Raw genomic sequence first — 26,566 nt, 5'->3', positions numbered from 1 at the left:
TAAAGGATAGAAATGATATGGACCTAACAGAAGCAGAAGACCTTAAGAAGCGGTGGCAAGAATACACAGAAGAACTGTACAAAAAAAGATCTTCATGACCCAGATAACTACGATGGTGTGATCACTCACCTAGAGCCAGACAGCATGGAATGTGAAGTCAAGTGGGCCTTAGGAAGCATCACTATGAACAAATCTAGTGGAGGTGATGGAATGCCAGCTGAGATGCTGTGAAAGTGCTGCACTCAATATGCCAAGAAATTTGAAAAATTCAGCAGTGGCCACAGGACTGGAAAATGTCAGTTTTCATTCCAACCCCCAAAACGGCAATGCCAAAGAAGGTTCAAACTACTGCACAATTGCTCTCATCTCATGCACTAGCAAAGTAATTCTCAAAATTCTCCATGCCAGGCTTCAATAGCATGTGAACTGTGAATTCCAGTCGTAAGGCAGAGGAACCAGAGATCAAATTGCCAACATCCATTGGATCATCAAAAAAAGCAAGAGAATTCCAGAAAAACATCTCCTTCTGCTTTATTGATTATGCCAAAGCCTTTGACTGTGTAGACCACAACAAACTGTGGAAGATTCTTAAACAGATGGGAATACCAAATCACCTTACCTGCCTCCTGAGAAATCTGTATGCAGGTCAAGAACCAGCAGTCAAAACTGGACATGGAACAACAGACTGGTTCCAAATTGGGAAAGGAGTGCATGAAGGCTGTATATTGTCACCGTGCTTATTTAACTTATATGTAGAGTACATCATGCAAAATGCCAGGCTGTATGAAGCACAAGCAAGAATCAAGATTGCCAGGAGAAATATCAATAACCTCAGATATGCAGATGACACACCTTTATGGCAAAAAGTGAAGAGGAACTAAAGAACCTCTTGACGAAAGTGAAAGAGGAGGGTGGAAAAGCTGACTTAAAACTCAGCATTCAAAAAATGAAGATCATGGCATCTGGTCCCATCACTTCATGCCAAATAGATGGGAAAACAATGGAGACAGTAAGAGACTATTTTCTTGGGCTCCAAAATCACTGCAGATGGTGACTGCAGCCATGAAATTAAAAGACACTTGCTCCTTGGAAGGAAAGCTATGACCAACCTAGACAGTATATTAAAAAGCAGAGATATTATGTTGCTGACAAAGACCCATCTAGTCAAAGCTATGGTTTTTCCAGTAGTCAGGCATGGATGTGAGAGTTGGACTATGAAGAAAACTGAGCACCAAAGAATTGATGCTTTTGAACTGTGGTGTTGGAGAAGACTCTTGAGAGTCTTGGAAGGCAAGGAAATCAAACCAGTCAATCCTAAGAGAAATCAGTCCTGAATAATCGTTGGAAGGACTGATGCTGAAGCTGAAATTTCAATACTTTGGCTACATGATGTGAAGAACTGACTCATTGGAAAAGACCCTGATGCTGGGAAAGATTGAAAGTCCAGAGAGAAGGGGACAACAGAGGATGAGATGGTTGAATGGCATCACTGATTGATGGACATGAATTTGAGCAAGCTCCGGGAGTTGGTGTGGACAGGGAAATTTGGCGTGTTGCAGTCCATAAGGTTGCAAAGAGTCAGACATTACTGAGTGACTGAAGTGAACTGAACTGAACTCATAGAGTGGGGGCAGGGAAGAGAGGGGTGTAGGTGGAGAAGGTGTTCATCCTGAAGATGGAAGGCAGGACCTGGAATCTGGAACTCAGGGTACTACATTCTTAAAGTTAGGCAAGAGAAGAGGTGGAGGAGGAAACCCTGCTTGCATGGGAAATATGGAAAGGATTACCTATTAAGTGAGGCTGACCCCTCAAAATGACCAATGTTTGGTTTATAGATGACAGGAAGCTCAGAAAAATTATTAGTCATGGCCTCCACCCAGTGACAGTCACTTGCCTATGGCAGAGACACCAGCCTCTGTGATGTAGTGGAAATGAGCCTTAGGCCAGGGCCTCCACCCAGCTCCATGCCTGCTAGCTTTTTCTTGTTGAACAAGTCAGTGAACTTCTTTGGATCTACATTTTTAAACTATAAAATCAGATTTGCACAACTAACAGAATTGCCATGATGCTTAAATAGGGCAAGGGGTATGCTTTGCTCTAATACTGACAGAAATTACTTCGTCAATGGCCTCTAGAGAGCAGGATCCTGAGGTTTGGGGCAGTGGTCCAAAACTGGACCCATACCCTCCTAGGAAGGTTTTCCTATCCCAGGAGGCCAAGTAGGGAGCTGGAGGTGGGGACCAGGACACCTTTCTCCCATCTGAATTAGTTTTTGAGTAAAGTTGCCAGATTTAGCAAATAAAAATACAGTCTGCCCCATGACATTTAAATTTCAGATAAACAACAAATTCTGTAGTATGTTTCCTGCAATGTTTGGAACATATTAATATTGAAAAATTCTGATTATCTGAAATTCAAATGTAGCTAATGGCCCTATATTTTATCTGGAAACTCTACCCAGAAGCCAATTTTTTTTCCCACTCTCTTTCACCACCACTAATACCCAAAGCAGCCTGACTCCTGGTGGGTAGGTGGGGGACAGCACCACATGTTCTACGTGTGATCAAAAGGAAGCCTCATAGAACACCATGTAAGCAGTCCCTTCTGGACTGGGCACATCTCAGGCACTGTGTCAGGTGTCCCTTTATAATGCTTAAGGGTTGGGATTTCTTGAATCCGCTAGATCAGAGCTCAAATTCAATCTCTGCACTTTACTTCTTATGTGATCTTTGCCAGCCTTACTTTTCTCACATGCAAAATAGTAACAATGGCATCATCTTTATAAAGGGATTATAAAGGTAAAATAAAACAATGGGCATGAAGGGTGACCTCGGGGCTGGGCACCAGTGAATGCTCAAAAAGTGGCAGCAATAGCAGAAAAGGTTATGCTTCTTTTTTTTTTTTTGGCTGTACCTCATGGCATGAAGAACCCCCATCAGGAATCAAACCCACCCCCCTTACAGTGGAAACCCGGAGTCCTAACCACTGGATTGCCAGGAAAGCCCTACGTTCCTATTTTTGTTGCAAGTGCCCCCAGCCCATATTCCTTCCCGCTTTGCCGCTTCCTTCCCTCCTGTTTCTTATAACTCTCAGTCTACATGGAGAGCTTCACATAAGTCCTGTTTTTCAAAGACTTTGAGTCCTTGAGCTTGAGGAGACACCTTAGTGGATGAAGTCAGCTCAGGTAGCCAGGAGCCAGAATTCTGGAGTATCTAGTGGGTGGTTTTCATTAAAACAGGCCAGTAAAGCAAGTCTCTGGAGGAAGTGCAGGCGGGAGAAGTGGGTTAGGAATTCTTTGGAAGATGGTAATGAAAGCCACACCAGGTCCCTGGGGCAGGCTGGGGGCCTTTAAAGGTTCCCAGGAGTAGCTGATGTGAACCTGTGCTCAGCCGAATCTCCTAGGGTCTGGCTCGCGCCTCTGGTAAGTAGTGAGGGATTCGTCCTCCTGGGATCTGCTGGGCCCTTTTCTGCTCCTTGAACTGTCTTAAGCCGCTAGGCCAAGCTCCTCTCCTGTTCTTGGGTAACGAGAGAAGTAACATAAGCCTGTGACAATTAAGAAAATTTCACACTAATTACTACTTAAGAAATTCAATCTCCCACACCAATGCTAGGTCCAAGTAATTTCCTAGTTCTCAGTTTGATTCCCCAGTAAGAGGAATTGTCATTGAGGGGAGATATTCAGAGCTGCAGCATTTTGTAGCCTCCTCCAAAGCTTTCTCCTGCCTTTTCAGTCCTACCAGCAAGCTCTCTCAAACTTTCCTTTTAGGTTTACAGAAGCTGGTCTATTAAATATTGTATTTTATACTCTGTAGCCACCACGCCTCTCTATCATGATTGCCATCTGGAAGCTATACTTCCTATATGTAGTCGTGAGCTTAAAAGATGAGGGACCTGCCTACAAAGAGAACCAGAGACACGTGTCAGAGTTGGGAAGGCCTCAGAGCCCTTCCAGATCAATAGACCCCAAATCCGGAGGCATGCAGGCCAGCAAACAGCAAGGTTGGCTCTAGAACTTATGCCTGTGCCTTCTTGACCATTGCTCTTTCCTCTGGACCGGGCTCATGCATGCTTGCATGCTAAGTCACTTTAGTCATGTCCGACTCTTTGCAACCCTATGGACCATAGCCTACCAGGCTCTTCTGTCCATGGGACTCTCCAGGCAAGAATACTGGAGTGGGTTGCCATGCCCTCCTCCAGGGGATCTTCCCAACCCAGGGGTTGTACCCCATTTCTTATGTCTCCTGCGTTGGCCAGCAGGTTCTTTGGACCAGGGTGTCTCTTGGTAAAATATCCTCCTATAGGCCTCCAGCGATCAATTTGATCTTCCATTCCCCAGTTCTCCATGGAGGGCCAGAACCACCATCCCCCAAGTGCATTAAATGACTTATGTTTACATCCCATGGTTAGTCAGGGGTAGAGCCAGGATTAGAACTGAGCTCCCACAACAGGTGTACTCCAGCCCCATCACTCATACACCACAACATTCTGTCTTCCCTCTAAGGCAGAATCTGCTCCTGATTGCTTCCTCATGCCTTTCCACCTTCACCCACACTCATTACCACTTCCAAAAGTAGATGGTTGGCATTGCCAACCCATCAGCCAAGATCTCATGCCTTCATCTAGTAAAATATCTGGACCATCTTTTCATCCTCAGCTCAGCACCCCACCTTATTTCCTGTTAAGACTAAGAAACACATCATATATTCAACTGGGTCAGGCATCCATGGGAAGATGGAGGAAGATTAGAAATCAGAGTATCAGAGACAAAGGGAGAAAGAAAGACAGAGATTGCAATGAGTGTGTGTGAATCAACTCACTAATCAACTTGAAGCTATTAATTACTTATCCTTTGCTAGAGGACAAAACAGTCTTTAGGAGTCAGAGGGAGAAGAGATGGAGGGAGCTACTCTCATAGTGTCCCTACCTGGGTTTCTTCCAGGTTCACCTGTTCCTGCAGCCATGTCTTCCCAGCAGCAGCAGCAGTGCCTGCCCCAGACGATCCAACAGCAGCAGGTGAAGCAGCCCTGTCAGCCGCCCCCTGTCCAATGTCAAGAGACGTGTGCACCTAAAACCAAGGATCCATGTGCTCCCCAGGCCAAGAAGCAATGTCCACCCAAGGGCACAGCCATCCCAGCCCAACAGAAGTGTCCCGCAACCCAGCAAGCCCCCAAGAGTAAATAGAAGTAAGGATGGACTGAGATATACCTGCCTGCCATCCAGGCTACCAAATGCAGCCTTCTCTTCCTCCTGTTTCTCCTCTGATCCTCGGCTCCAGGATTTCCCTTCTCTCCCACCTTTTCCTACTCAGGGTCCAAGGAAGAGTTGTCAGGATTTCTTCCCACAGAACCCCTTGTCTCACACATCCCCTTGCTCCCAGTATTCTTCTACTCCCCACTCTGACTCCCTCCTAGATGAACGTGAGTGAGTTCCCAGCCTCTCTAGCTTCCAGTTTGGCCACAGCTATGGCCCCATCCATGTCCTAAAGCAAGAAATGTATCTTGGCTCATGGGGACACCAGAGGCTGATGCCTAGCTTCTGTCTCATTCCCTTTCCCAATTCCCCATCCCTGAGCTTCCCTCCTATTTCTTCCTCTAATAAATCTGCGCTTCATATCATTGCCTGTGTCCTGGCCCCAGTCTGTGATGTGGAGGCAATGTTGGGGGAAGTGAGTATGTGAGTACACATGTTCTTATCAATACATCCTTAGGGGACACGGGCATAGCCCTCTCTAGTAACTAATGATGAGAGATGTCAGATGCTGACACATGTCTGGTAAAGGACAGGGAGAGAAATTCCAGGGCTGGTTGATAGGAGTCTGGGAAACTCTTGCAAGTCAACTGAATCTAAGAAAGGACAAAGAGTGGAAAACTTTGCAAACCCCCAGCCTACTAGATGAATGTGTTTTTTGCCTATTAGAAGTTATTCTGAAAAAGCAGAAAGAACATACATAAATGACATGAGCATTACCAACCACTGCTATGAACATGTGTGAATGAATTTTTCATGTATTTATTTACTGTCCATTCATTTATTCATTAACCCACACTCACTCATTCACTTGCTTATTTACTCACCCACTGAATATATAGCAGATTCCAGCATGAAAATATTTTCCTCTCTGCCATGCTGCTTTTCCAGAGCTCTCCTGAGAGTCTATCCTGAGTTTCAGTCTATTTTCTCATGTAGGGAAAAGCTTTCCCAGGGATAGCCAAGTACAGAGTTTGTGCAGTTTTACAATTGATTTTGTCAGTTAGTCCAATTTTATGCAGCCATGAAAGAAGACTTGATTTTACAGCTGGATTCCTAACTCTGGTCTGAGACTGGCTTCCTACATTAGAAAGAAGTAGCAAAACTTCCCGAAATAAAAAGAGATGAGAGACTTGGAAGGAGAGACCTTGTGTGGGTGGGAGATGCTAAACACAGTCAGATTTTCCTTCTTAGAGTTTCACTCTTCCTTTGGGATTTGCTTACTGAATTCCAGTTGGGCAACAGCAGTCATAAATTGCTTCTTTATTTAACACACTGGCCTGAAAAGAAATAATATTGTCTTTTCCATTTCCCCTTCAAGTGACCATCTATGGCTAATATTTCAAAATAGTAATTACTTAAAACTTAGTGGGTTACAGGCATTAACCAGGAAAGTCATAATGTTCTAAAAAACAGTTAAGATTCAGAGGTGAATGCTTCTAAGCCAAAGAATTATTTGACAGCCCTTCTGAGCCCTGGTCCTTGCATCTGTTATTAACTCTTCTGTTAAGTAGAAAGGCTGGTGTATCTTAGCAGATCCCTTCCCTCCACCAAAGCTCCAACCAGATTCTCAGTCGCACAGACATGGCTTTTGATATCTACCCAGAAGGCCCCAGCAAGTCCTTTCACTCAGACTTTTGGGTTCCAGAGATGACAGACGTCCTTAGACTTCCATTAAGTGGGGTGACTGAAACAGTGAGTTCTGGTGTTGCCTGAATCCCCAGTCATTAGCTCAGTAAGGGGGAGAGACACCCATGCCTTGGACACCAGTGGCCAAGGACAGTCTCAGCCCTCTGTGAATATGAAGGACTCATCTCCTCCATAAGGAAACACGTTTTTCACTTAATGCCACCAAACAGAGATTCACAAAGTAACAATGTCTTAAATATGAAAATCTCATTCATATATGTGGTAGAAGAAAGATAATTTGTTCATTCTCGGCCTCCCTTCACACCAGTTCAGTTGTCACTCAGTCATGTCTGACTCTTTGCAACCCCATGGACTGCAGCATGCCAGGCTTCCCTGTCCATCACCAACTCCCAGAGCTTGCTCAAACTCATGTCCATCGGTCAGTGATGCCATCCAACCATCTCATCCTCTGTCATCCCTTCTCCTTCTGCCTTCAATCTTTCCCAGTATCAGGGTCTTTTCCAATGAGTCAGTTCTTCACATCAGGTGGCCAAATGATTGTAGCTTCAACTTCAGCATCAGTCCTTCCAATGAATATTCAGGACTGATTTCCTTTAGGATAGTCAGTCCTAAGGTTTGATCTCTTTGCTGTCCAAGGGATTCTCAAGAGTCTTCTCCAACACCACAGTTCAAAAGCATCAATTCTTTGATACTCAGCTTTCTTTATTGTCCAATTCTCACATCCATGCATGCCTACTGGAAAAACCATAGCTTTCACTAGATGGGCCTTTGTCAGCAAAGCAATGCCTCTGCTTTTTAATATACTGTCTAGGTTGGTCATAGCTTTTCTTCCAAGGAGCAAGTGTCTTTTAATTTCATGGCTGCAGTCACCATCTGCAGTGATTTTGGAGCCCAAGAAAATAAAGTCTCTCACTGTTTCCATTGTTTCCCCACCTATTTCCCATGAAGTGATGGGACCAGATGCCATGATCTTTGTTTTTTGAATGTTGAGTTTTAAGCTAGCTTTTCCACTCTCTTCTTTCACTTTCATCAAGAGGCTCTTTAGTATTTTTTTTTTTGCTTTCTGCAATAAAGGTGGTGCGTATCTGAGGTTATTGATATTTTCCCCAGCAATCTTGATTCCAGCTTGTGCTTCATCCAGCCCAGCATTTCACTTGATGTACTCTGCACAGAAGTCAAATAAGCAGGGTGACAATATACAGCCTTGATGTACTCCTTTCCCATTTTTAACCAGTCCATTGTTCCATGTCCATTTCTAACTGTTGCTCCTTGACTGTCATACAGATTTTTCAGGAAGGCAGGTAAGGTGGTCTGGTATTCCCATATCTTGAAGAGTTTTCCATAGTTTGTTGTGATCCACCGTCAAAGACTTTAATGCAGTCAGTGCAGCAGAAGTAGATGTTTTTCTGAAATTTTCTTGCTTTTTCTATGATTCCCTTCACATAAAGTAACATAATGTCAGAACACAAAGGGACATTAGGCATCATTTGGTTCAACATCAGGGACCAAAGAGAAAAATGTAAAAGCTCTCCCATAATTCCTATATACTCTGAAATATAAAAATTACTGGACTACTCCAAAACCCCCCTACAAGACTCAGAATATAACACAATGCTGCAGAATGAGGTAATTACTTTTTCCCAAATGCATCATTCAGCTATGATGCCTCTGCTTTTTGGTTTACACTACTCCTTCGGCCTAGAGTACCAGTTCTTCACTTTGCCCTGTAGGAGATCCTTTGGTCTTAAAGGTCTGGTTCAGATTTTTCCATGGAACCTCACTCGACATCTAAAAAGAAATGAAACCTCCCACAAGCTCTTATGACACTTAGATTTCTATTATTAAGTAATATAATTATTATAATTATTTTATGAATCATGCATATAATTGTTTTTTGCATTAGAGTTTACTTTTATGTGTTTCTTTCTCCTATTATATTATGACACCTTGAAGTCTAGGATATTACTATTCTTAATATTTCCCAATTGCACAATGACTGGCTTTTCCAAATAAAGCTAGAACTTCTGATTCTGAGTGAAATGGGGTTGCTTGTGGCCAACCAGCAGTCTAATAAAAGCTAAAAGAAATTTATAAATATCTGAAGTTGGCTGGGGTCCCAAAAACTCCAGAGAGAAGAGAACTTAAGAGGTGAGCTGTACTTTGTAACCCTCATACCATTTGTGAATTCTGCGCATGAGTAGAAGAATGAAAAGCTGGACTTTCTACTATGGAAGACTCGCGGGGAGACAGAGAAACCAAAAGAGGTGATAGATGCTTTGAGGGGCTTCAGGCTTCAGTTTTCCAAATTGTGAAAGTTTAGTGAATGGGGGAATGTACAGGTCAAGATACTAAAAACCTCAGCAGAAAGCTTCTGAAAAGAAGAGTAGAGTTTTCAGTAGTTTGATAAGACAGTGATTGGAGTGTACAAACTGGCAAGAAGGGTTTTGGGGAATACACCAGATTGGAAGTTTAAAACTGTAAGGCCAGGACAAACCAATCTGTTATGATAGAAAATAAAATAGTGGTCATCCTTGGAGAGACTACTGCCTGGAGGGGACACAGTGGAGCTTTCCCGGCTTCCAGAAGTGTTCTCCCTCCTGTGGGTGATGGCTACGTGGGTGCATATGCATATGCAAAACTCACTGAGCTATACTGACAATCTGTGCCCTTTTCATTTTGTTAGTTTTTAACCTCAATGAAAATAGAGACGAATATCTCATAATGTATGTCTGTGTATCAAATCATATTGTACACCTTAAACTTATATAATATTATATATCATTTGTATCTCAATAAAGCTGGGGAGCAGGAAAGAAACAAAAGGCATCATTTGCCTTAAATAAATTTAAAATAAATAATAATTTATATAATAAATAATTCATTGAAAGATATATGAGATCTCTATACTAAAAACAGAAAACATTATTGAAACAAAAGAACTAAAAAATGAAGATACATGCCATGTCACGTGCTGGAAGACTCTATTACTGCCTAACAGATTCATACAAACAATCATCTGACTCATTACAAAAAGTAAATAGCATTACAAAAATTAGAAGAGTATTTTTTAATAAATGGTGATATGTCAAGTGGATATTCATATGTCCATAATATTCAGATACATGTTAACCCCCACCTTGCACATTCACAAAAGTAATCCTTGATAAACTGTAGATCTGAATTTGAAAATTAAAAATATATGATTTTGGAAGAAAACATAGAAGAGCTTGGTATAAGCAAAAATTTACTAAACAGCACAAAAGTGTCATCTATTTAAAATTTAATTTTGTTACATTAAAACTACACATTTCAGCAAAATATACACAAAGACACGGACTTGGAAAATTGGATACACACACATATATATACACACATATGTATATTCATGTGTATGCATGCATATGTGTATGGATGTTTGTATACAGGATAGATATAAAATATAATTATGTTCACTTATGTAAGATATAAAATAGATAGACATTGTATTCAGAATATATAAAGGATTCCTGCTGCTGCTGCTGCTGCTGCTAAGTCACTTCAGTCGTGTCCGACTCTGTGTGACCCCATAGACAGTAGCCCACCAGGCTCCCCCATCCCTGGGATTCTCAAGGCAAGAACACTAGAGTGTGTTGCCATTTCTTTCTCCAATGCATGAAAGGAAAAGTGAAAGTGAAGTCGCTCAGTCGTATCTGACTCTTTGCGATCCCATGGACTGCAGCCTACCAGGCTTCTCCACCCATGGGATTTTCCAAGCAAGAGTACTGGAGTCGGGTGACATTGCCTTCTCCAAAAGGACTCCTAGATCAATAAAAACTACTATTTTTTAGGTAACCTACTAAAAAATTGGGCAAAGATTTGAACAGGTCATGAAAGAGAGTGAGCAATAATTGAATAAAAAGATGCTGAACACTATCCCTGATATCTTCAGAGATATGCAAATTATAATGAAAGCATGATTCAGTTCAGTTCAGTTCAGTTGCTCAGTCATGTCTGACTCTTTGCGACCCCATGAACTGCAGCAGGCCAGGCCTCCCTGTCCACCACCAACTCCCGGAGTTCACTCAAACTCACATCCATCAAGTCGGTGATGCCATCCAGCCATCTCATCCTCTGTTGTCCCCCTACTCCTCCTGCCCCCAATCCCTCCCAGCATGTCTTTCCCAATGAGTCAACTCTTTGCATCAGGTGGCCTAAATACTGGAGTTTCAGCTTTAGCATCATTCCTTCCAAAGAACACCCAGGGCTAATCTCCTTTAGAATGGACTGGTTGGATCTCCTTGCAGTCCAGGGGACTCTCCAGAGTCTTCTCCAACACCACAGTTCAAAAGCATCAATTCTTCAGTGCTCAGCTTTCTTCACAGTCCAACTGTCACATCCATACATGATTACTGGAAAAACCATAGCCTTGACTAGACAGACCTTTGTTGGCAAAGTAATGTCTCTGCTTTTCAATATGCTATCTAGGTTTGTCATAACTTTCCTTCCAAGGAGTAACCATCTTTTAATTTCATGCCTGGAGTCACCATCTGCAGTGATTTTGGAGCCCCAAAAAATAAAGTCTGACAATGTTTCCACTGATTCCCCATCTATTTCCCATGAAGTGATGGGATCAGATCCCATGAACTTCGTTTTCTGAATGTTGAGCTTTAAGCCAACTTTTTCACTCTCCTCTTTCACTTTCATCAAGAGGCTTTTTAGTTCCTCTTCACTTTCTGCCATAAGGGTGATGTCATCTGCATATCTGAGGTTATTGATATTTCTCCCAACAATCTTGATTCCAGCTTGTGCTTCTTCCAGTCCAGCGTTTCTCATGATGTACTCTGCATAGAAGTTAAATAAGCCGGATGACAATATACAGCCTTGACATACTCCTTTTCCTATTTGGAACAAGTCTGTTGTTCCATGTCCAGTTCTAACTGTTGCTTCTTGACCTGCAGATAGGTTTCTCAAGAGACAGGTCAGGTGGTCTGGTTTCCTATCTCTTGAAGAACTTTTCCAGTTTATTGTGATCCACACAGTCAAAGGCTTTTGCACAGTCAATAAAGTAGAAATAGATGTTTGTCTGGAACTCTCTTGCTTTTTTCATGATCCAGTGGATGTTGGCAATTTGATCTCTGGTTCCTCTGCCTTTTCTAAAACCAGCTTGAAAATCTGGAAGTTCACCGTTCATGTACTGCTGAAGCCTGGCTTGGAGAATTTTGAGCATTACTTTACTAGCATGTGAGATGAGTGCAATTGTGTGGTAGTTTGAGCATTCTTTGGCATTGCCTTTCTTTGGGATTAGAATGAAAACTGACCTTTTCCAGTCCTGTGGCCACTGCTGTTTTCCAAATGTGCTGGCATATTGAGTGCAGCACTTTCACAGCATCATCTTTCAGAATTTGAAACAGCTTCACTGGAATTCCATCACCTCCACTAGCTTTGTTTGTAGGGATGCTTTCTAAGGCCCACTTGACTTCACATTCCAGGATGTCTGGCTCTAGGTGAGTGTGAGTGATCACACCATTGTGATTATCTGGGTCACGAAGATCTTTTTTGTACAGTTCTTCTGTTTATTCTTGCCACCTCTTCTTAATATCTTCTGCTTCTGTTAGGTCCAGACCATTTCTGTCCTTTATCGAGCCCATCTTTGCATTAATGTTCCCTTGGTATCTCTAATTTTCTTGAAGATATCTCTAGTCTTTCCCATTCTGTTGTTTTCCTCTATTTCTTTGCATTGATCCCTGAGGAAGGCTTTCTTATCTCTTCTTGCTATTCTTTGGAACTCTGCATTCAGATGCTTGTATCTTTCCTTTTCTCCTTTGCTTTTCGCTTCTCTTCATTCCACAGCTATTTGTAAGGCCTCCCCAGACAGCCATTTTGCTTTTTTTGCATTTCTTTTCACAATTCAACATATTAGCTAAAATTAAAAACACAGACAATACTAGGTTCTCATAAGAAATGAATAAATCGGAACTCCCATACACTGTTGATGGGAGCCTGCATGGGACAGCCACTTTGAAAAACTATTGCACAGTACTTTCTAACATTGAGCATATACATCTCATCCCAGCAAGTTCATTCTTTAGGGTATACACAACAGAAATGTATACATATGACACTAAAGCACATGTATGAAGGTGCTCATGGCAGCAGAATTTAAGCCCAAGCCAAAAATATTCTAAATACCCATTTAATCATACAATGAGATGCTACAAAACAATGACATGAGACACACAGCATGGGAACATCCCATAAATACAGCCTTGAGGGAAAGAATGCAGACATTAAAAGCACATATTGAATGATTCTATTTACAGAGTCAGAATGACTAGAAGGTGAGAAAAAGGCTGTGGCAGGGGAAACTGGTCAAATGCTATGTCTTTATCTGGGTCCTAGGTAAACGGATGCAGCCACTTTGTGAAATTTCATTGAACTGCATGCAGTTTCCTGTACAGGTCTTCCATCGTGGCTCAGTGGTAAAGAATCTGCCTGCAATGCAGGAGATGCAGGTTTGATCCCTGGGTCAGGAAGATCTCCTGGAAGAGGAAATGGGAACCCACTCCAGTACTGTTGCCTGGAGAATCCCATGGACAAAGGAGGCTAGCAGGCTACAGTGCATGAAGTCACAAAATGCTTTACAGGACTGAAGCAACTTAGCATACACAGAGTTTCCAATATAATATCCTGCTTCCAATTTTTTTAATATAAATTTATTTAATTAGAGGTTAATTACTTCACAATATTGTATTGGTTTTGCCATACATCAACATGAATCCACCACAGGTATACACGTGTTCCCCATCCTGAACACCGCCTCCCTCCCCATACCATCCCTAAAGGTTATATTTCCAATCTTAATTTACTTGAAAAATAATCCTTCCCCCCCGCAGTGTTCCTGTGTGTACTTCACTACTTTCCTCTCCCATCATGTCTTCAAAGCCCGTTCGAAATAAATCAATAAGATTAAAACAATATTTCTGTTCTTCTGCAGAAAGGAAAGTGTACTTAGAACTCTAAATACTACAGAAATGGAGGGAAGGCTCATTGCCATTTTCTCTCGCTATCCCTCTTCCTCCACTTGCCGGGAAAATTCTCTCCACCCCAGAGCAAAACAACGCCCTACCCAATCCACTTGCCCAACTGGGTGAACACAAACCTGGTCGGCTCCTATTCTCTGCCACTGCCTCTTCTGGCCAAAAGCCCCTTAGAGGCCAAGTGCCTAGGCATGGGTATCTGCATTGGAGACGTTCTGACAGTTCTTTTGGAGAAAGGGACATGGGTTCTGTAGTCAGACTGAACAGCATTGAATCTCAGGATCTCTTGTTTCTTAGCTGTCCAACTGCATCCAGTCACTTAGATCCTGAGACTTAGTTTTCTTGTATGTGAAAAACTGTAATGGTTTAATAACACTTATTTGCAGAATTTTTGTGGTGATAATATCTATAAATTGACTGGATATTATATGTGTTCAATAAATGGTTGGTCTTAACAACCATCTTTTACAACTGGGGCAGGTAGCTCCAAAACATTACTATAAGGATACCCTTCTGCCTAGAGAGTGGCCATATGGAAGTCTCTTTTCTGGCTCAGGAATCTATGCTAATTGTAAATTGTCTCTTTTCCAGTGTGGAGAGCACTCGGGTCCAGGAAAGAAGGGACAGGGGTCCTCGTTTTGGCTCTGCTACTAAATAGACCTATGATTTTCAGTAAGTCCCGTAACCTGGGTCCTTTGTCCATAAAATGAGAAGTGGAATTGGATGTTTTCTTTCTGCCCAACAATTAGGTGGATCCATGCATTGGGGTAGGGCTTCCTCAACAGCTCAGCAAGTAAAGAATCTGCCTGCTGCAGCGCAGGAGACACAGGAGACGCGAGTTCAATCCCTGAGTCGGGAAGATTCCCTGGAGAAGGAAATGGCATATTCTTGCCTGGAAAACCCCATGGACAATTGGAGTGAGGGGTGCTTTGTACTTTTGTAAGTGCTATTCCATACCCCACCCTCTCTATTCCCTTAAGAGTGGATTGGCTGACCTAATATGTAAAGTCCACATGTTCTGGGCATGGGCAAAGCCCAGAAAATGAGAGAATAAACAAATGAAAAGGAGGTCAGGGGACTTCCCTGGCAGTCCAGTGGTTAGAACTTCACCTTCAAATGTAGGAGGTGCAGGTTTAAACCCTGGTCAGGAAGCTAAGATCCCACATGTCTCATGGCAAAAACAAACAAACAAACAAACAAACAAAAAAAAAAAACAAAACATAAAACAGAAGCAATATTGTAACAAATTCAATAAAGACTTTTTTAAAAAGAAAGAATGTCAGATTTATGAACAATTTCAGATGAAAGTAAACCAGAAAATATTTTTTATAAGCTACAACTGTGCATTTTAGGTTTTGAAAAATAAAGATTTAATTTTGAATTGGCGGAGGAAGGAGGGAGGTGAAAAGCTATAATTTTCAGGACTTTGGGACTCCAAAGTTCATAATTTGGCCCTTCCAGAAGCTTCCTGGAGGTGGGAGGCATAGACCTCTAATCCACTGAAGGAAATAAGAATATGTCACTCCAGATATGCCTCTTTGACATAAAAAAAATTATTTCAAGCTGAAGGCAATTAAGAAACAGCAAACACAGAAAAATCCAACCCCCTGCCCTGCCCCTTTTTGCCTAAAAGCAGAGTATAAATTCTAGTTCTGGAGATAGAATCTCACCAGACCAGAGATGGCAGGAGAGGAATCTGCAAACCAACCTTCCCCCATTAGTTCCCACCCATTTATTTACCTTCCCACAGTCTGCTGCCCTTGGAAGCCTAAAATTGCTTTCCTTTGGCCTGTCATTTCTCTATGGATGTATTGGTCTTTGTTGAAGATGCTCAACAAGCCACAGTCTTGGGCCACAGCTTTGAGTTACTTTTTGTTTTAGAGTGAAGTGAGCTGTGCACGTTAATAAACTGATTTTCTCTTGTTGATTTTTTTTTTTTAAAGGAGTCCTAGCTAAAAACCTAAAATGGGTAGAGGTAAAGTCTTGCTTCCTTTACACCACCAAAAATTCTCACCATCACGAGCGTGATGGTATACAGGCAGGTGACACAGAACCATCTCTTGGCTCCAGGCCACTGAGTCCAAAACCAGCCCAGGCAAACCAGCCTGAGCCTGTCTTTTGATGATTCCCTGGAGGGAAGGTGGGGATTCAAGGGTATGTGGAAGTCCTTAGCCTTTTTTGAATGGGATTTAATTGCTTTCCAAGCTTCCCAATATCCTTAGGCCAAACACTCACATCCACGGGCATCTAGTTGCATCAACATCAACATCAACAAGTGCCCCAGTAAATTAGCACCACCCTGTGCCTCCTTCCACTTGAAGGAGTTATGGACTGGGGATCCTTGTCTGCATTAAAGTCCTAAGAGTTGAGATATTCTGTTGGAGCAAGGATTTTCAAACCTGCTTGCCTCTGAGGACTTTTTTTTTTAATTGACTGATTAAATAAAACTCAAGTGGAGTCCATAGGGATATTTTTAAAGACACCAGATAATGTCCATTTCAATCAAGGAAGAAAAATCATTGGGTTTAGAATCTAGTGTTTCCCAACTTATCTGATCACAGAAACCACCCTATGAGCACTTTAGAAATACAGATCCCCAGGCGTCCTCTGGCTACTCGTATTACATGAAAATGAGTAGGTTGTTGCTGTATTTTAACAAGCACCCCAAGTGGCTCTTATGCTTAGGTCAGTTAGGGGAACATTCCTCACTGATGGGCACTGAGTCCCAGAAGCTCACAGAAGACTGCCTGTTTCTCTACCAGACTTCATAGAGGCTGGGACTCCATGCTTGACATGTGGTTGTCATTCAGCAACTATGTGTTAAATAAATGGCTGACTACTCCACAAGTCAAGACAATTATGGAATGTTCTGAGTCACTGGAGATGAGTTTCTAACAACAGATGTACTTCAGACTCTCAGGAGAAGCAATGTACTTGATATCTAGAATCTATCTGCTGTGCTACACTCACTACAATAGTCACTTTACATATATAATCTCACTGAATAGTAGCTCTGGAAGCAAATATTATTGTTCCTAACTTATTGGTAAGATAAATTGAGGTTGATTAAGTTCTCAAAGTCACAATGCTAAATTTGCTTCTTGGCCCTTCCACCTATTTACCACATAAACTTGGGCAGGGGACATTCTCTGTGCTTCAGCTTCCACATCTGGAGAATGGTTTTCATGACCTACTCCTAGCAGTGACATTGTGGGGATTAGTGTCAAGTGCCTAGAACAAAGTCTAACACTGTGTAGATGCCATGTCTTCTCCAAGGGATCTTCCCAACTCAGGAACTGGACCCAGGGTCTCCTGCATTGGCAAGCAGATTCTTCACCACTGAGCCACCAGGGAGGCCCTAATCAAATGGGAGCTATTTTTATTAAGAAACTTTTCCAATCTCTCTCTCTCTCTTTCTCACACACACACACACACACACACACACAGCTAGTAAGGAGCAGAGCTAGAGCTTGAACACAAGACTTTATGTTTTCAAATCTGTGATCTGTATTTTTTAATTTATTGTTGTTTTTTAAAAAAATATTGATTTATTTGGTTGTGCCAGGTCTTAGTCGTGGTGCATGAGATCTTTAGTTGCAGCATTGGGATCTAGTTCCCTGACTGGGAATTGAAACTGGGCCCAAGCATTGGGAGAGGAGAGTCTTAGCCACTGGACCACCATGGAAGACCCCTCAAATCGGTGACATCTAGAAGTCATTCTGCACTCTGGAGGTGTTTTCTGTAGAGGTGGATCAGTGATGAAGCAGGCACAGCTGAACAAACAAGAGGGAACCAACAACTACAAACAGCAGTCACCTCCAACAGGGTTTTGGACTCTCTGTCCAAAGATGCTTACTCATATGGTTATCAGTCTGCCCCTCCAACAGCCCAAGGGGCAATGAGTGATCAGTGGGGGAGCATTTATCTATGATGTAAATCTGAACCATCCCTGATTCCATTTCAAAACTCAGTAGCCTCTCTTTCTCTCTGTGTAGGGCTTTGACCATCTATACCCTATCCTACTGCTGTTTCAAGATAGAGAAACTGTCTAGAAAAGGCAACAGATAGGCAAATGCTTGTTCAGCTGTGTGAGAAGATCAGGACCCAACCAGGATTCCCCCTCCTCCCTCCTTTCCCTCTTCTTCTCCTTGTCCTATTCCTTGTCCTATCCTCTCTCTCCTCCTTCTAAGAGTAGCTCTACAGCGTATAGAATATCCCAGAAGTATTGAGAAGCAATATGGGAAAGTTGATAAGGGACTGTGTCCTGGCACATCCTACTTTTATGACCTCTTGGGAGAGTTGCTTTACATTTTTCTGCCTCCATTTCCTTACCTAGGGCATGTCCACATCATTGCATGATTACCAACCTTAGCCACCCCCTGCACTCCAACTTGAATAAAGTATGGACTGTGTGGTCATTGCCACTATCCAATAACTTGTATATAATCTGACCAACATGTACATCTGAAAGTGTCATAGAAGAAATGAGAGGAAAGCCCGAGAATGTGGTCCCACTCTAGAAGGACACCCTGTCCTTGGGTCCCTTCTCTCTCTTTCACACACACACACCACACTGAGAGAAGAAAAACACACAGACAAGAGAAAGAACATTCATGAGATTTGAAGTGAAAGGAAACAGACAAATTAGCAAGAATGACTATGTACAACATCCATTCATCCTAATAGTGTTTGAAGCATCATTTCATTTAATCTTTACAGTAATCTTGGGAAATACAATTAAAGTTCCTATTATAAAAAAAATAGGGTGTTGAAGTGCAGAAAGGTTCGGTGACTTGCTCAAGGTCATCTGACCAACAGGAGCATAACAACTGGGCCAGACACTAAGCCTTGGCCCTTTCTTCCTTCCTACCTCAAGTAAAAGAAGCCAGATTTAAATTTTTATCCATCCTTTCAGGGGAAAGAAAAGAGGGAGGGGAAAGAACTCTGTTCTTAGGTAGACAGGTTTCTATCTGATTCTTCCACTAAAGAAGCCACGAAGCTCTATTCATAGTAGCCAAGACATGAAAGCAACCTACATGTTCAGCAACAGAGGAGTGAATATAGAATATGTGGTATATATGGCTATATATATAGATAGATAGATATAGATATATACAATGTATATAGATAGATATAGGCAATGGAATATCACTCAGTCATAAAAAAGAACAAAATGATGCCATTTTCAGCAACATGGATGGGCCTAGAGGTTGTCATGAAGGGAGCAAGTAAGAAAAAAAGAAAGACAAATATCATATGAGATCATTTATATGAGAAATCTTTTAAAAATGTTACAGATGAACTTATCTATACAAAACATAACAGAGTCACACATACAGAAAACAAACTTTTGTTACCAGGGGGGAAAGGAGATGGGGAGGGGTAAACTGGGAGACTGAGATTGACGTATACACACTACTGTATATAAAATAGATACCTAATAATGATCTACTGAATAGCACAGAGAGCTCCACTCAGAAGTCAGTAACGATCTACATGGGAAAAGAATCTGGAAAAAAAAAGTGGATATATGTATTACTGACTCACTTTGCCGCATAACTCAAACTAACACTCCTGGCGGGCTACAGCCCATGGGGTCACAATGAGTGGGACAGAACTGAGTGACTAACACACTGAAACTAGCACACCATTGTAAGTCAGCCATATCCCAATAAAGAAAGAAGCTTCTTGCCTGGACCGTGTCCCGTCCATACTCCTCCTCTCTCTTGCTCCCTGGGGACCGGGCTGGGCAGAAGCTCTCCAGCACTAGGACTTCCACGCTCTTTCCAGCTCAGCATTCATGCCGGCAACCACTGCTTCTCTTGTCTCCTGTGCCGAACATCCAGGAGGCTTCTAAACACCTAGGTCTGGTGTTTCCTCTCCTCCTCTTCTTTTATAGATGGGGGCACTGTGTGTTATAGAGACTTTGTTTTCCTTAACCATCCGAGCCTGAAATGCATGGGGGGCGGTCAACATTCTGGTCTCCTGAGCTCCTCATAGTGGTCAGGGTGACAGTAAAACTTACTTGTTTCTGGATGTTCCTGTATTTTAAATATGGTTCCTGTGCTAAAATGATGAGCTTTCGAATCTGGCAAGTCAGTCCCTGCGTGCTCTGGGCCCCGGGGAAGTAAAGGGGGAGGGAGTGACCTCAGTCAGCAAAGGAAGAGTGTGATCACTGTGTTCACAAGTGTGGGGGTCCCCTTCCTTACTCTGTGCACGAGTGAGGAACTAGCTCCACACTCGGAGCGAGCTAGTGCAGGAAAGATCCCCAGCTGGGCCAGAGGGGAGCTGGGTTCTGACGAGGGAGGAGCAGCGACCTCCTGTGAAAGGTCAAGGAATCGACCCTTTCTGAGAGATGCATTCACCATCAGAAACCATCTAGTCCCCCTTTCCTTTGTGTGGGAAGTGTATGGGGCCAGGTCCACTGGCTAACACCACCCTGATAGTAAAAAGCAGACCGTCTTTGAAAGGGAGAACTGACTTAATGCCAACCACTGGTGAGCTTCAGATGAACAAATGGGGAAAATGATGTCAGGGGTCAAGGGAAAGTTACAGAGTCAGGATCCAGAGCAGTGTGGGGTGGAGTGCAGGAAGTACAAGTCAAGACAGGCAGGAGAGCCCAGCCAAGGTGGGGTACTGGGTGACAGGGAAATTCTTTGACATCAGAGCTGGGTTCAGATCTTCCAGAGCCTGAGACAAGCTGGCTGATACCACAGGACAGAGAGCAGGAAGCAGGTTCCTCAGGGCTAAGAATCTTACCAAATGTAGCAACAGATTCTGCCCCAAGCCCCCTACGTCAGGAGCCTGTGAGAAGGAGTTTGGGTAAAGAGAGGGACCTGGCCCAAGCCCAGAGGGGTGTTAAAGTGAGGTGAGAGGCTAGGAGCTCGGCTGTCATCATGGTGCTGGTAGCAGCCCAGAGGGAGATAGATCATTAAATCGGCTGACCGTGAACACTGGGTGGAGAAGGCAGTGGAAGCTGTCTGTCCCTAAGCTTTGCTGAACCCTTACTCTCCCTTTCAACTCATTTCAAAAGAAGAGAGACTTCTCAGAAATCAGATTATGCCATTCATTCATTCACCCATTCATTGAGTCAGTCAGTCAGTCCGTCATTCTATAATTGCCAAGTCACGGAGCAGCTACTACTTACCAGGCACCATGGATGGATGTGGACCAAGGGCGATGGGTTCACAGTGGGAGGCCCATCTAGGACTCAGGGTCATAAGAGGTGACCACCTGTGGAGCCAGCCTGTGCTCCATAAACATTTAGGTATGTGTTTGGGGGTAGAGGAAGGAGGAGCTATCTATCCAGCTGGGTTTAAGGGTGACTAGGATTCTCCAAAGGCCACACCTAGTAACATATTGTGTTTTCAGGGCAGCTCTGAAGCAGTGACCTCAGTTTCATGTTGAATACATCAGAGGAAATTGCCAGTGTAAGGACCCTCAGGGAATCTCTGCTCTAATGTCCCCAGAAAGAGAAGCTCATGGTGAGGAAACTCTCCAGGATCCGGCCATCATGGAGGGAAGCTATCACTGGGCAGATGCTCAGAAGTATCTTCTGCTAGCCTCAATGCTATTACTGTTAAGGGCACCTAGGCTCTGTCACTATGCCCTTGGGACTTCCTTCAACATGAAAACAACTCTGCTTCAAAACAGTCATTTTAGCATTTCAGCCTTTCTCTCCTTCTCTCAGACTCAGTCCACTGAGCGATGATAAACAAGATGAGCCCCTTACTTTGCCCTATGCTAACTCATGCCCCTTCTATTTTTAGCAGTGCTGGAAATACCTTCTGTTTATCCCCAGAGCCGCTTTAAACATTCAATAGCATTTTTCCTACTTAAAAGGATTTATCTTAGCAAATATTAAGGGCTCACCCAAAAGGCAAGGCTCTTCCTGACCTCACACTGCCACTCACATGATGCTTTCCCAGGACTGTGAGTGGGCCCAGCTCCAAACCAGGAAGACTGTGTTCCCCCTTTCCACCTTTAGTCATTTTCCTGCCTGAGCTTAATTTGCTCTGTAGACATTAGGAGCAAGGTTGGATTAGTACAAAGATGAACACAGGATTTCTGTGTGGAATTCCTTTTCTCATGGGGTCTCTTGTTTGATCTTGGGTGAGTTATTTAACCTCTCACAGCCTCAAACTGTTTTCACTTGTGAAGCATGGATCTAGTGTTCCATTAAACCAGTGGTTCTGAACTAGGCTGTGTCCCTCACCCTAGGGAGTTCTTACTTTCAGGGGAAGGGGTCTTCATACTGGGAAAGCTCCTAGAATGAGACAGAACAGGTGTATATTTAGAACTTGTCCAACGTTTGTTGAATGAATGAGGATACAGATATTACTATGGGAACACTGTTAACTGATGCTTTTGAACTGTGATGTTGGAGAAGACTCTTGAGGGTCCTTTGGACTGCAAAGAGATCTAACCAGTCTATCCTAAAGGAAATCAGTCCTGAATATTCATTGGAAGGACTGATGATGAAGCTGAAGCCCCAGTACTTTGGCCACCTGATGCAAACAGCTGACTCAATAGAAAAGACCCTGATGCTGGGAACATTTGAAGGCAGGAGGAGAAGGGGATGACAGAGGACGAGATGGTTAAATGGCATAAGCAGCTGATCGGACATGAGTTTGAGCAAGCTCCGGGAGATGGTGAAGGACAGGGAAGTCTGGTGTGAAGACCATGGGGTCGCAAAGAGTCGGATATGGCTGAGAGACTAAACAACAATAACTGTTGTTTTGAGCAGACACATTTCTGATGCACAACCCCCCCCCTGCCCCCCACCGTCTCCACACACATACAAAGATACAGAGCCACAAAGCAAGGAAACCACTGCAGCCAGCAAGATTCTCAAGGTGCTGGGTCTGGAGTAGGAAGTAGGCAAGAGGTGGGGAAGTGTTCACCCTGGAGGGCTCCCTGAATGGGCTGGGGATAAAGGTGGTTAGAAAAGACTTCTGGGTTTTCAGGTGGGAGTGGGATAGAGTTGTGTTAAGAAAGAGGGCAGGGCCATGTCCCGAAGGCTGGGTGGAGTGGAGAGAAAAGTTTATCCCAGAAGAGGAATTAGCTCTTGAAAATCTCTGAAATAGGAGAGGGGTGAAGGTGTGGTTGGTGAAAGCAAAGCAGGTTTACCCAGACTAGGAACCAGTCAGAGAGGGGTGAGGTTGGTGGTGGTGGTGGGGGTGATAATTAAGTCATTCCAAATGTGTGTAGTTTAATGGAGTTAGGAGAAAGACAGGGGGGTGAACAAAAGGGTGTAGGACATTTCAGACAAGGACTCTATAACCAGTCAATTCCATGCTCTCTAGCATCTAGCATTATAAGGCAGACAGGGCGTGCCCACTTCAGCTCATCTGATCCCCTTACTTTCCCACTTGTTCATCTGCTCAAACGTGCTCTATCCCACAGCACATGAAGAACAACCATCCCAAGGAAAAAGGCAGCAGCAAAGTGGCACTACCGCAAAAGGACTCAATTCTTTCTTCAGAATTAGCTCATTAAACACTCCAGGAAGCCTGTGGGTCACCCCTACCCCAGACAAGCCCTATTCTGGGTCCAGGGGGGAGGGGCAATTGGAATTAGGCCCAGGTGACATCACTGTCATACAGCCAGTGCCAAAGAATATCAAGTGGGTGGTTTTCATCACAAAAGCTGAGCCAACTGATAATTGAGGGGAATCAGGTGAATCATGTTTGACAGGTAAGGAAGGAAAACAGAGGGGCCCCCCAATGATTGTATTTCCTTGAGGCAGGGCTCATTCATTGTATAAAAGGCCAGCTGGCCCGTTGACTTCACAACCAACTGGAACAACCAGACAATCTGTTCTTCTCTGTGGACTGGGTGAGTCTCTGATTAGAATCCATTTGAAATTTTTATTCTATCATTGTTGGAAAATGGACAGAGGCAAACACGTGTAAGAGGGCTGAAGAGAGAATACTGGGGTGTCTTTATTTTAAATGAAACGTGGTTTCGGTTTGAAAGGACATTAGAGCTGGTGAAGGTAGCCCCTTCAGTGGACAGCTATGGAACTGGGGGTCAAAAAGGAGGACAATCTTTGTAAGTTCTCAAGGTAAATTAGTGGTCGTGTTACCACTGGAACTCAGGACACACTCAGCAACAGCATTATTCTGTTTCTGATAACTTATTATACAAATTTTAATCCATAAGATGGACCTCTACCGAATATTTATTATATTTAAAGCACAGTGCTAGGTACTGTGGAGGGGATCAAACGGCCACAGAACTTACTCGGCAAACTTACAACCGAGCAGGGAAGACAATGCATTTATACACATGTAGCTGAAATCTAAAGCAGATAGTGACTGGGATCAGAGAGGGGTCAGGGAAAGGCAGTGGCAGTTTGGGGGAGCTCAAGAAGAGCTGCTGGTGATGATGCATGATGTGAGCTGTGATGGAGGAGTATTTGGGCACACAGAGGGAAGGGAAGCATTTCAGAGAGGCCTCTGTACACAAAGGCTAGAATAAAGTCGGAGGAGCTTAGATTGTATAGACTCATCCAATAAGTCACAAGGTGTTCTGGGTGATACTAGAGATGTATACAGTGCAGTTCTTTCTACATCACTTTCTAAATGACTTAATATGTGGTTTTGAGTTTTGTCGATAAGGGATGTGACATGTCTGAGGAAGAAAGGGAGCCGAGGAGTGAATCCCCCTGAAATGGCACAGAAATGAGTTGCCTTTAAGCTCCTCCTCTTGAAAAAACTCAGAAGTTATCAAAGCATGTTTTTATCAAATTTAGCTAGGAAGAACAGAGACTGTCTCCTTTTTAAAGGGGCCTGAAATGAAACTGTTTGGGATTTAACTTGATTTCTTCTCTGTTTAATCAAATATTGAGTCAGCTTTTCTGTTTCTAGGTTCAGCCTCCTTTGAAGCATGAGTTCCCACCAGCAGAAGCAGCCCTGTATCCCACCTCCACAGCTTCAGCAGCATCAGGTGAAACAGCCCTGCCAGCCTCCTCCCCAGGAACCATGCATCCCCCAAACCAAGGAGCCGTGCCACACCAAAGTGCCAGAGCCCTGCCACCCCAAGGTTCCGGAGCCCTGCCACCCCAAGGTTCCGGAGCCCTGCCACCCCAAGGTTCCGGAGCCCTGCCACCCCAAGGTTCCGGAGCCCTGCCACCCTAAGGTTCCAGAGCCCTGCCACCCTAAGGTTCCGGAGCCATGTCCTTCACCAGTCGTCCCAGGGCCAGCTCAGCAGAAGACCAAGCAGAAGTAATGTGGTCCACAGCCGTGCCTTTGAGGAACTGACCACCAGCTGCTGAATCTCCTCCATCTGCTTCTGTTGCCCCGTTTGCAGTTAGTGTGCCATCACCCTGAATCATAACCTCCTTCTTTGTATCCTGTAAAAAGCTTCCCTCACATTCAGTCTGGAGGGTTCCTGAGCTTCTGAATCAGGTTGAAAAGCTCACTGGCTGAGCTAGTCTTCTGGCTGCTCAGGGCTCATCTGAAGAAGGATGTTGGGGTTGGGGGAATCGAGTGCATCTTCCCTGCTCTGCCCCCATTAAATATGTTTTACTCGGTACCAGACTGTATGTGTCACTGGCTGATAGCTTCCTTCACGGTTCTTTCACGTGAAGCAGAAACTGCCCACAGCAAAGGCTGGTTGTGTGAGCTGCAGTCAGAATGGATCTAGACATCGGGAACGTGTGTGTCTGTGTGTGTGTGACTACACTCACAAGCATTGCTAGGCTGGCATTGGGAGAGCAGGCAAGACCGCCAGAGTCTGTTACTTTGGGCAGCCTGAGTTAGAGCAGGACTTTCTTCTCGAAAGAGGAAATTATTCATATCTAAGTGTAGATGGTGTCTGCTTCATGCCCTCTCTGACTCTACCCACACTACCTTTATTCTGTTCCTATTTCTTTATTATTATTTCTATTCCATCATGATTGTCTGTTCTTCACTCATCCTGATGTACCCCACACATGGAGCCAAGCTCTTAAACACACTCACAGACACACACACACACACATCTTCACTCACACATACCTACCCACACTCACACACACAGACACACACACAGATCCCCCAAATTATAAAACACACACACACACACACACACAATGATTTAATCAACTTACTCTTTTTTTTTGTTCTTTCTCTGGATCGCCAGTATGAAGACCCCAATACTGTAACAGCAGAAAGGAGAGTAACACCCACAGTGTGTGCCCTAGGAGGAACCTGAAAGAGATGGTCTTCACTGCAATCTCATAGGAACATACATTCACACAAATACACACTGACAGAAAGGCACACGTGCCTCCCTCTCTCACCACACACATACACACAGGGTACTTCTCAGAGTAGAACATAAGAGCAAATGCAGCAAATAAAAATGGAAAAGAAAAGTCTAGGCAAGTTTAAGAAGGAAAAGAGGTTAATACATATGAGACCAAAATTAAGATAAAGTTGAGGGAGAGCAGATAAGATACAGAAGGCAACCTAGGTGTCCATTGATTGATGAGTGGATAGAGCTGATGTGGTATATACATACACAATGGGATATTACTAAGTCATAATAAAGAAGGGAATCTTACCATTTGCAGCAACATCTATGGGCACAGAGGGTATTATTGCTAAGTGAGATGAGTCACATAGAGAAAGACAAATACTGTATGATTTCACTTATATGTGGAGTCT

General features: G+C 43.5%; 2 protein-coding genes across 2 annotated transcripts; both read left to right on the top strand.

Annotated features, from left to right (window-relative positions):
- Positions 1-3,388: 3,388 nt before the first annotated feature.
- Positions 3,389-5,617, top strand: SPRR4 (small proline rich protein 4). Its single transcript, XM_040230594.1, has 2 exons — positions 3,389-3,421; positions 4,940-5,617. The coding sequence occupies exon 2, from the start codon at positions 4,960-4,962 to the stop codon at positions 5,179-5,181; it is 222 nt and encodes a 73-aa protein (XP_040086528.1). The 5' UTR covers positions 3,389-3,421; positions 4,940-4,959; the 3' UTR covers positions 5,182-5,617.
- Positions 5,618-23,643: 18,026 nt separating this feature from the next.
- Positions 23,644-25,448, top strand: LOC120855830 (cornifin-like). Its single transcript, XM_040230593.1, has 2 exons — positions 23,644-23,750; positions 24,785-25,448. Exon 2 carries the CDS (start codon positions 24,804-24,806, stop codon positions 25,143-25,145), a length of 342 nt encoding a protein of 113 aa, XP_040086527.1. The 5' UTR covers positions 23,644-23,750; positions 24,785-24,803; the 3' UTR covers positions 25,146-25,448.
- Positions 25,449-26,566: the final 1,118 nt, after the last annotated feature.

The sequence above is a fragment of the Oryx dammah genome, unplaced genomic scaffold (assembly GCF_014754425.2).
Source record: "Oryx dammah isolate SB20612 unplaced genomic scaffold, SCBI_Odam_1.1 HiC_scaffold_28, whole genome shotgun sequence".
NCBI lineage: Eukaryota > Metazoa > Chordata > Mammalia > Artiodactyla > Bovidae > Oryx > Oryx dammah.
This window is presented reverse-complemented; position numbering and strand designations above follow the sequence as displayed.

What these genes read in the sequence shown, in the direction of transcription:
- SPRR4 (XM_040230594.1), top strand. Translation starts at nt 4,960, where the DNA reads ATGTCTTCCCAGCAGCAGCAGCAGTGCCTGCCCCAGACGATCCAACAG.
- LOC120855830 (XM_040230593.1), top strand. Translation starts at nt 24,804, where the DNA reads ATGAGTTCCCACCAGCAGAAGCAGCCCTGTATCCCACCTCCACAGCTT.